Source organism: Acanthopagrus latus, chromosome 4, assembly GCF_904848185.1.
Source record: "Acanthopagrus latus isolate v.2019 chromosome 4, fAcaLat1.1, whole genome shotgun sequence".
NCBI lineage: Eukaryota > Metazoa > Chordata > Actinopteri > Spariformes > Sparidae > Acanthopagrus > Acanthopagrus latus.
Window position 1 is genome coordinate 5,990,959 of NC_051042.1, and position 11,112 is coordinate 6,002,070.

At 42.1% G+C, this 11,112-nt stretch overlaps 1 protein-coding gene across 3 annotated transcripts in view; it reads left to right on the forward strand.

Moving 5' to 3' along the window:
- Positions 1–11,112, forward strand: part of LOC119017860 (zinc finger protein 609-like) — a 91,758-nt gene extending 80,646 nt beyond the window's left edge. For 2 of the 3 annotated variants that reach the window (XM_037094974.1, XM_037094975.1), the window contains 5 exons: positions 245–2,546; positions 2,653–3,022; positions 4,321–4,698; positions 4,924–5,002; positions 7,311–11,112. In XM_037094974.1, coding sequence (XP_036950869.1) covers positions 245–2,546; positions 2,653–3,022; positions 4,321–4,698; positions 4,924–4,997 — 3,124 coding nt within the window. In that variant the 3' untranslated portion in view covers positions 4,998–5,002; positions 7,311–11,112. The remainder of the gene's footprint in view (positions 1–244; positions 2,547–2,652; positions 3,023–4,320; positions 4,699–4,923; positions 5,003–7,310) is intronic. The other variant, XM_037094976.1, reaches the window with a different exon arrangement.

The window sequence follows — 11,112 nt, forward strand, 5'->3', positions numbered from 1 at the left end:
TTAAATACCTATACATTAAAAGAGGTTTGTTGTATTTTTTTGAGAAAACAGTTGATTATTGTGAAAAAAGCCAATAATAATCATAGTGATTGGATGTTCTGAAATATTAAAAACCAATAAAGTCCTGAAATTGGGAAAATATGTGTTCCATTCTAACATCTAAATTAGAACACTGACTGGTATTGACATCAAACATTCATACCATGACATCACTAATTATTACATTATTTTGCAACTACTGCAGGTTTTGTGAATCCCCTACAAGTGATCTAGAGATGAGGAATGGCCGTGGTCGAGGTAAGCGAATGAGACCGAATAGTAACACCCCGATCAATGAGAACAGCAACTCATCGGACAGCAAGGGCACCGCCAACAACAAGACGCGTGCTGCCTCTAACAGCAAAGGCCGGAGGGGCAGCCAGACTCCATCAGAGCGCCGCACCCCACCCAACAGCAACACAGAAGACATCAAGGCCAGTCCCTCCTCAGCTGGAAAACGCAAGACCAAACCAGCCTCAGACATGGAACCCAATTCCAGCTCAGAGGACACCAAAGGCAACAAACGTATGAGGACAAACTCCAACAGTGGAGGGGTGGGAACGGGTCTCCCCATCCCTTCCATTAAGACAGAGCCACTTCCACCTCCCCTCGATCGTACCTGCCCCTCTCCAGTTCTCATTGACTGCCCACATCCTAACTGCAACAAGAAGTACAAGCACATCAATGGTCTCAAGTACCACCAAGCCCGCGCCCACAATGATGATGATATTAAGTTGGAATTAGATGCAGACAGTGAGTATGGAGAGGACTCAACTCTCCACCCTGAACCGGGGAACTGTAATGGAGCCTCTATCTCTCAGAAAGGATGCTCATCTCCAGCACGTTCAGTTACTCCAAAAGGCAGGAACTTTGATGCTCAGAGTCCTTCTCCATCGCCTGGCAAGTTTGGTACAAAGCAGAGTAAAAAGAAAGCTGCTGAGGCAGAACCAGAAATGGGAGGTACACCAACAGATGGGTGTGAAGATGGGCTTTGCCTCACTGATGAGGCCAGTAATGATGGTATTGATGATAAGAGAGGATCAGACAAGACCAAAAAGGGTAATTCAAAGGCTGATAAAATGGCCCAGAAAAACATGAAGTCACCCCGGCCACTTGGTCCTTCTTCTACAGCAACCCAGCAGATATACTCTTTTCCTCCTGGAAACCCGAATTCTTCCCCAGGGCTTACCCCAATGATACAAGGAATCCCCAAGAGTCCCCAAATGAAAGGTACACAGCCTAAGCCACCTGCAATTGGAGATCCTGCCTCAAGTAGCTCCAAGGACAAGAAGAAGAAAGACAAGAAGAAAAAAGATGGCGGGAAGGACGCTGACAGCCCCAAGCCTCCAGGAAAGGGAGGTAAATTGGAGGAAGGGAAGCTTCCATACCCTGAACCCCCTGATCAGGGAAATAAGGGGGAAGGACTTCTGAATGGTTCCTCTGATCCTCATCAGAGTCGCTTGGCCAGTATGAAGGCTGAGGCTGACAAAATTTACAGCTTTTCTGACAATGCCCCTAGCCCATCCATTGGTGTAGCCAGTCGGATAGATGGCACCGGAATGCCACAACCTCTCACACCACTTCACGCGGTGAACCAGAATGGTGCTGACAACTCTTCAGTTAAAACCAATAGCCCAGCATATTCAGACATTTCAGATGCTGGTGAGGATGGTGAAGCAAAACTAGAAGGTGGCAAAGTCAGGACAGAGGACCAAGCCATCAGGGAAAGTGTCAAAAAAGCACTCTTTCCAAACCAGACACCTAGTAAAGATTCCCCATACTATCATGGCTATGAGAGTTATTACTCACCCAATTACGTCAACCCCAGTCCTAGTGGGCCCACTCCCGGCACGCCAGGGGCTGAAGGTCAGGTAAAGGTCAAAAAGGAGGATGACCAGGACCAAGGTGAGGATAAAATCAAGGTTGAGGTTCATGAAGACCGCAAACCTGACAGTGGTGTTCCTGGCCAGCAGCAACAACAGCAACCCTCTGTCATTCAACAGCGATCCAACATGTACATGCAACCTCTTTATTACAACCAGTATGCTTATGTCCCACCATATGCATACCATCCTGATCAAGCCTACCATAACCACTTGATGAACACCAACCAAGCATACCGGCAACAGTACGAGGAGCGGCAGCGTCAGATGGCTGAACAGCATCGCGCTGCTGAGAAGAAGTCGGACGTAGCCATAAAAGAAAGAGAGGCCTCCATGAAGGAGGAGTGGAAACAAAAGAGCCCAATGCCACCAAGCCTCTCCAAAGCCCCAAGTCAGTCAGACCTTGGAAAGACGCCGCAGCCCCCAGGCAAATCCAGGGACTCGCCCTCTGAGCCCTCCTCAAAATCTTTGGGAAGCATAAAGGTGGAGGACCCAAAGTCCCAGCAAGCTGAGGGGCTGAAGATGAAGCTGACTGAGGGGGGCCACCATGGAAAGGAAGAATCCAAGCAAGCACTGGAGTCCCGAGGTCAGGCAGGGATGGAGCAGGCCATGTGGTACAGACAGGTAACCGTCAATATAGAGTAACAGTGTCAGAATATATGCTTGTGAGTATGTTTTAGAATAATTTCAATACATAGATGCTGACTTGGACCTTATTTCTCACCTACAGCAGTACCCTGAGACTCAGAAGTCCCAAGCAGAAGATGAACACCAGCAACAACAACCTCGATGGAAAGATGAAAGGGACAGGGAGAGGGAACGTGATCGTAAATTAAAGGAAGAGAGGCCCAGGCCCAAGGACAGTCACAGTGGGCCCAAGGAGGATAGCAAGGAGGGTAGTGATCCCAGAATCACTTCTGAGGACCACCGGGCCATGAGCAAAGACTCTCGATCTAATCCTCACATGCAGTTCTCATCACCACTAGCACAGCACCAAGGTTACATGCCCTACATGCATGGTTACCCCTATGGACAAGGCTATGACCCCAACCACCCTGGATACAGGGGCATGCCTTCAGTCATGATGCAGAATTACCCAGGTAAGCATGCATTGCTTTTTGAAAACACAATGGCTCTAAGAATTTTGTTGTGGCACTTAAGAATGTCAAGAAAATACAGCTTGAGTTTACTCTAAATAATCAGCTGGTCTGAAATGCTGTTGTGTCTATCAGAGACTCCAGCAAGGCAGCACAGTATCTGAAATGAGCACAGCAAAACAAGTCAGACAGGTCTGAACATCATGTTTTCCTGTATATCTTTTACATTACATTACAGATACAGCTCGACGTGACAACAGAAGTGAGCAAGTTTGCAAAAATGTATCTCCAAATAAACTGTCAGTTTTCTAAACAGATGCACAGTGGTTCAGTTGATGGAAGTCTCAGCAGGATCTCACTGTTGTTTTTTATTCAGAAATTTTCTGCATAAGAAATTATTATGAAGCAATTTTGCGTTATTTTGCTTGGAGGTCTGAAATTGGTAAAGCAGCATGAAATGATGACATGGTTGAGCTTATTGGGGGCAAAACACAGCATGGGAGTAAGTTAGGAACATATGTCAAACAAAATCAATCCATGATTGACTTGACCTATCTAAGTCGTTCTAAAGAGGTTATTATTAAGAGAACAGCGCAAAAGAGATGAAATTGCAGGCATCCTTCCTTTTTAGATTTTTGCTGAAATATTATATTGTAGAGGATTGTGATGTAAAAATAGTTTTTATCCCACTGACATGGCTGATGATTCACCATCAGATAAGGCAACTGTACGTGCTGTTGATGGCAAACATACAACATTTATGGTGCCACAGTAGAGAAAAATGCTTGTCTTTAACAGCTTTCAATTTTAAATGTAATTAAAATGCCATATTTAGCAGTTGGGCCCGATGTGGTCAGCTCCTTTCCAACATTTACAGTGTTTTCAACTTCCATTTCTAAAGATCAAAATGATCCCAAGTAGACAACAACATATACTGTTACTAGATAGTTAAAGGTGATATTGTATTGAAGATATTGTAAAATGTTGAATGGTGGTTGAACCAACCATACACAACACAAATTGTGATTGTTAGAGTTTCATTCCGAGGCAGTCAACTATCTTTCTCCAGAATTGCTTTTTGAACCTCCAAGGTCTCCATGTCTGAATACAGCCCAATTAAATAGACAATGTGACATTTTGTCCAGAAGTCCAAACAGAGGATTTGGTGACCCAGAATCAATTGTATTGACTATTCAGCTTGATTTATGTGAGCGTGAATGAAAATAATCAATCACCAGTTGTCACATTTATATTCAATGAAAGCCTAAATTTAAACAATCAATTTTCTTTATTACTTCTAGGTTCGTATCTGCCTGCAGGCTACCCTTTTTCTCCATATGGCGGTAAAGTAGCCGGAGGTGAAGAAGGCAGTGACAAATCTCGCGCTAGCCCAACTGTCACCAAAACCGCAACGGACTCCAAAGCCCTGGACATCCTGCATCAGCACGCCAGTCAATACAAGAGCAAATCCCCGACAGTCGGCGACAAACCCCATGACAGGGAGCGCGAGCAGGACAGAGGAGCCGGTGGAGACCGAGATCGGGAAAGGGAGCGCGAGAGGGAAAGAGAACGAGACGTGGACCGACCACGATCCTCGCCCTCCCAACGCATCATGCCCTCTCACCACCACCTGGGATACCCCCTGCTCTCAGGACAGTATGACCTGTCCTACGCCACAGGTTAGTCGCTCCTCCAGTCTCACTTAATGTTATTCATTCTTACATATTTAATAAGGTGCTATATATGCAAAGTAGGTTAATGCCAGTTACTTAAAAACAGCCCACAACCCAGAATATTTTTTGTAAGTAGATGCAGAATGTTAAATTATGGCAGATCAGCGATCTTAGTTCTGAACCTAAATAGGAAAAATCACTGATAGCTGGATATTTTCCAACTCGCCATAGGTCTCTCCTCATCTGCTATTGTTGCCAGCCAACAAGCAGCAACCCCCTCCCTCTACCCACCACCTCGGAGGTGAGAACGGTAAGACGCCCTTAGCTGGAGAGACACGCAAACCACTGACAGTGAAACAAAATCCAAGCCTAATGAGACACCTTGATAGACTGAGAGCAGTGTTTACAAACCTGATGACTGCAGGTGGAAGACTTTGTGTTTCATACCAACAATACACATGACTCCAGTTAAAAATAGACAGCTCGTGAGTACAGGCACAGATGTAGATTGTCTTGTAAAAATAAAACCGAGTGTTTCTTCGTCTCTGGTTTATTTGATTTTAAGTGACAAGAACACCCTGCTCCACTCTTTCCTTACAACACTTATGTTGCAGACTCCGAGGCAGGAACCTGTAAAGAAAACAAATCTTAGCCAAACAAAGCCCTCCCCGCTCTGCTGCAGTCTCGTACAATATGCAGTGCAGCTTTTAGCCCCTCAGCTCATCCATCCTAAGTAGGTCCTCTGAGGACAAGTGGATCACAGTGTTGATAATAGAGATGTGGAATGAGCCCACTAAGACAGGCAGGCAGAGCAGCCTGCACTGACATCTAGTGGCAGCTCTTTAAATTACAGCTGAGTAATTTGTTACAAGCTGTTGCCATTTTATTAAACTCACCATGAAAAACAAATAATTTCCACCCTCATGAGGCTTTTATCAATTTTAGTATAAACTTATCTTAGCGAGGTGTTGGACTTTGGAGGATGTGGTTTGTGGTGCTGTTGAATATCACTACACTGAGAGTTTCATCATTTTCTTCATCCCATGAACATCAGTGAAGGCAGTTTCAGTAATAGAAATACCTCTGTGTTTAATACATTCCAGTTCAACAGTACCACAAACTACATCCTTCAAAATGATGGTTGAGTTGAGGGTCAAGCCATTTCAACACAAACGGAACATCACAACCTTCACGAAGGAGGATTTATTACACCATCAGAAGGGCCTTAACTTCTTTCCTTTGGAGGGCCAAAACCAAAATTTGATGGCAGACCACAGGCCAAAAGTAAACACCTGTTGTATCTTGGTGTAATGTATTTTTATGAGATTATTTTGGAAATAAATCATAATTAGGGTTTCTTAATTTTTAAAGAGCATTTTTACTTTACAAATATTTAAGGGCATAAACCAATTAGTATCATACATTTACTTTTTTTTTCTCACGAGAAACATCTGGCGGGCTAACTTAAAAGTTATGGCTCCACTTTGATGGTCCTTTGTTACACTGTATTAGTTTAGCTAGGTTGAATTGAGTGTAAGCTGCAGGTCCAGCAGACATACAGCACACCTCCTGTGGTGGAAGGAGTATTCAAATTCTTTAATTATAAACCATAAAATACTGCATTGCGAGTGTTTAAGTAAAAGTACAGAAGTATAATAAGCAAAATGTACTCAAATCATCTAAGTAAAAGTACTCATGATGTTGAACAATCCCCTTCCGGAGCTTATTGTTATAAAAAAAGAATAGAATTATTAAGTAACCTAAAATGGTAACTGATTACATTTACATTGGTTTTGTATGTACAAATTTGGGCTCTTGTACTTGAATATTTCCATTTTATTCTACTTTAAATTTTGACTACATCTCACAGGCAAACATTGTACTTGTTACTCTAATACAGTTGTCTGATAGCTTTAGTTACTAGTTACTCCTGTCGGATTAAACTTTTTACAACCCTCCTTATTTTTATTCCTTACGCCTCCAAACTTTAAAATTCTTGACTTTTTTCTCTTTTTTTCTTGTGCATTTTTTAGTATGAAAGTTGCAGTAAAAATCTAGTTGTTATTATTTTTATTATTATTACTATTATTATTCCTGTTCACTTATAACCATGAATCTCCAAATTTGGTGAATTTGTTGTTGTTGTTTATTTGTTCAGATAAACTGAAGGATGAATTAATTATTCCTTCATGTTCAGGTCGTTCTCACAGGACATCCACTCTACAAACGTGATGATTTTATAGAATATGATGCATTGCTGTGGATTAAAGCAGTATAAAAAGTACTTGATCCTAAACATCCACAGCAGTAAAATACAACACTCATGTAGCAGGAAAATTAATCAGATGTAGTTGTAAAACACTGACGGGGAACATTTTACTGCACAATTAGTACTTTTACTTTTTGGTGATTTGGTGATGAAACTTTAGTTTGAGTATTTTTACTTTACTAACTGAAGTAAAGGCTCTGAATACATCATCCACCACTGCATACAAATACCTCAGAGTTGTATTTCTACTCTACACAAGGAAGAGATATGAAAGTGTGTAAAGCATTTGTTACCTATGAACCTTGTTCTGATCCTGTAATAACAGAGCGTTTGTTTGTATCTCTCACAGGGAAACCTGACCGTCACACCTCAACCCTGCAAAGATTCATGTGACTGGCTCACATGAGAAGAGAATCTCCCGGGTGTTACCTTTTAGACATCAGTTGAATGGTGTTTCTATCTCTATTTTTAGTTCTTCTGCCCCGAGACGAGGCAGATTGTCTTTTTGTTTTTGTTTTTCCTTCCTCCTCCCCTCGTAAATGACCCCAAAATTTCCAGACCTTGGACTGTAACAGGACTGATAATAACCCAGGTTCAAAGCCATCACTCTGCCTCGTCACGCAGAGGAAACACCAACCCGCTGATTATCTAGTCTTTGCACTGTCAACAAATACAATGCAAAAAGAGACTATTGGACTGCCAGAACAGCTTTTCTCTCGTTGTCTTTCTTTTTGACTGCATTGTTTTTTTGTCACATGCAGAAAGAAATTGGCAGGGGGATGATGGGTGGCTGATGGGAAAGGGGGAGTCAAACTAAATTAAAGACTGAAAAAAAAGATCATATTGAGATGATTTACGTCTTTGGCTTATGGAATGCCGTGAAACAACAGTATATCCTTAACTTGAGAATGGTTTGGCTATATTTCGTGGGGAGAGGGAATATGGCAACAGCTGCTTTCTTCAGAGACTTAAGAGCCTGAGACTGAAGTTTTTTGTTTTTCATTTTCCATCATCATTGTTGTTTCCCATCCCCCTCCTCGCTCAGTTCTTGTTTCAGGGATGATGTTGTCATGTTTTGCGAAGGGACCGCTCACACCTCAATGGAGAATAAACACTATTCATGTTTTCTTTTCTCAGTAGATTTCAATATCATTGTGTTCATCCTTGAATGTGTCTGACGCTGGTATTAGTCCTGTTTTTCTCACAATGAAACACTCATTTTAAAACGGTGAAGCCACATCAGCAAGCGATGAGTTCACGGGGCATTGTCATCACCACGTGTGAGGGTTTTTGGTGTTTTACTGTAAGATTGTGCTTCATTCAGCTCGTCAAGTTTGATTCTGCAAACAATGTGAAATCTCACTCAACTCGTGTATTTTTCTGCTGTAAAATACTTCTCAGCCAACTCGTATGTGCATAAATGTTTATATTTATCCCAGCACGCAACTGTCCGAAAACTGTTAAATAGCTCTCAGCCTTCACAGCGTTGGAACATCATGTGCTCAGATCTCACTGTGCTTCTTCCCTGCACAGCTTTGGTTTTCTTGCTGCAGGTTGTTTTTATTTCATTCTCTTGACCATGACGTGATGACACATCACAAACATGGTGCACGGTTCCATTCATCCTAACATGCAGGGGAGGCACTACAGGTGAACAGGGTCAGACATTATGGAACTTCCAGAGTTAGACGATTAGTTTTTATATTACAAGTTTCCTAAAATGTTATGTTTAAATATGCAAAGTGTGCATTACCTAATTAAACTTTTGTTTACATTTCCAGAACAGAAATCTAACCTGAAATAAACTGTTAATGGATTTTGGACGTTTGTTTCTGCTTCTCTGAAAGAAGATGTGTGATGGAAGCAAGATGGGCCAAAATCCCAGTTGACCAGTGCATGTTTTCACCTTTTCTGTCTCCTCTGAAAGGATAAAAGTGAAAAGTCATTATCTACTGATCTAATGTTGGGTGGAGTTTTCGTCGTCCCAAAAAATGTCTGGAGCTTCACAGCAGCTGGTCCAGTGTAAACCAGGTCTCTGAAAGAACCGACATCCCAAATTGATTTGAACGATGTTTTTCCATTGTTTATAAAGCTGCAGTGTCCTCTGTAGCTGCTAAGCTAAAGCTTTAGAATGAACCCCGTCTGAAATGAGAGTAGGAGCTCCAACGTGCATCAGGAGTGTAAACAACATCTTCTGAAATCACTTCGGGATCTCCAGGCTTTTGGAGACTTGGATTATGTTGGATGAGCTGTTTGGAGCCATTTCATGTTAACTGAGCGGTTTATGTAACATTTAAAAAGAAGTCTCCATCTACTGCAGTTGTGTAGGGGAGCATTGCAAAGCTGTTTTACTGTGAAGCTCTAAAACTGTATTTTGTGGACTATGAAACTTGCATACTTACTTTTCCATCGGCATGAGGGTGAGTAGATAATGACTGAATCTTCTTTTTGGATGAACTTTCAGACTGGTTCCAGACCTCTGGATCTCTGTCCACATCTCAGATCTTTCAGTGGCAACTCAAAACGGGAAACTCAACCGTGAATTAGTGTGATTTTTAGGTGAAACATCTCTTGGTGCTGCGCTTGCTCCTGTGGCTTCACCATAAAACATTTTCACCTGCACAGTTGTTGGCACGGTCGTCTGACCAGCTGCAAGCTTTGGATCAAACTGGACTAGTAAGACCTCAGACACCAGTTTGCTTTGTTCAGTTGCTGCCGGTGCTGTGAGCTCAACTACTGAAACAACCCGAAACATCTTTCAGCTGTTACAGTTATCGATGAGCCAATCAGATGCAGACAATGAGCTAACATGGAGTGAAACTGGACCCTGGTCATGCACACATGAGTCACGTTGGCTTAAAAAGAAGCACTTTGCTGGAGGCTTTCCTCCAGACGTCAAACTGCAAATTCAGACAAGTCTGGTTAACTTAAAATTGACACAGCGTTGTAGCAGAGGGACCCTCTTGGCTTTAAATTACAGCCCTCCCATACCTCAGGGGTTGTAAGTGAAATTCTATCCAGATGCTGTTTGCATTGATTTCAGAGGGCTTCTGTTTCTGGGTGTGAAAAAGCACACTGCTGCTCAGAGCTGCAGTGGTTCATTCAGAATGGCAGATTGGCTCAGGAGAGGGAGTTATTAAAGGTTTTATGCCACACCGTCTTTATGTTCATAGAATATTGACCATGATGTCATTAACTGTATTGATTTTGGTTTTACAATCACTTTTAATGTTCCCATTGTTGTAGTTTTTTTCTCACTGAATTCTGTATATGTCCAAGTCCATGAGCCATCAGTTAATTTCATGTCTGGTGCCCTCTGACGTCGGACGTCTTGTCGAGACTCACGTTTGCGAAACTGCAGCTCTTCATTTTGAGGTTCTCGGACATTCCCAGTAAATAAGTTGCCAGTTTCTCGTCCCACTGAAGTTCACAGAACGGTTTATCTTTTGACTTTTTGCGCATTTTAAAGAAGAATGGCTGAAATGAATAAGCTGAATGTGGTGGTGTTTGACTTGTACTTAATCTGTAAGGGTAATCTAGGCAGCTGTGATGTTGTCATTAAAGTCAGTGGGTTTTAGTACCAGCAGACTGCATACAGTACATATAGTTTTATCAGACAATGGTTGTGACAAGTGCATTTGTTCTTCTCTCTCTTGAGAGTAGTAATGTTATCTCAGTAGTAAGCAAAGCCCAGTGAAAATCATATATACTAAAGTGTATAAAAAGCCAGAAAAGTAATGTTTGCTATCAACATATTGGAAAGTGCTTGGCTCATGTATTTTGCAGGACTGTATTTGTTTCATGGTGAAGAGTATATTTATTGGCCAGCAGTTGTCTCAATTGGTGCCTAGTTGAAAACATGGAGACACTTGCTCGTTTGTCTTTTCCTGACCCACCTACTGTCACACAAACCTCCCTTCCCCTCACCTCCCCTAAAAGGAGTACCGGTTCTGGTGCTTGCAAGGATGTTTACAATGTCTTCATTTTCTTTCTGTGTGAGAAAATTCAGAACTCTTCGCCCTCTCCTTTCTCCCGCCCTTCAGGAGTTTGTGTAAAGTGTACATTACCATGGTTCTTTTTTATACAATACTCTGTAACTTGCCTTTGTAAATTTGGGCTGGAAAAAATAAATCTTTTTATGAGACAATCTG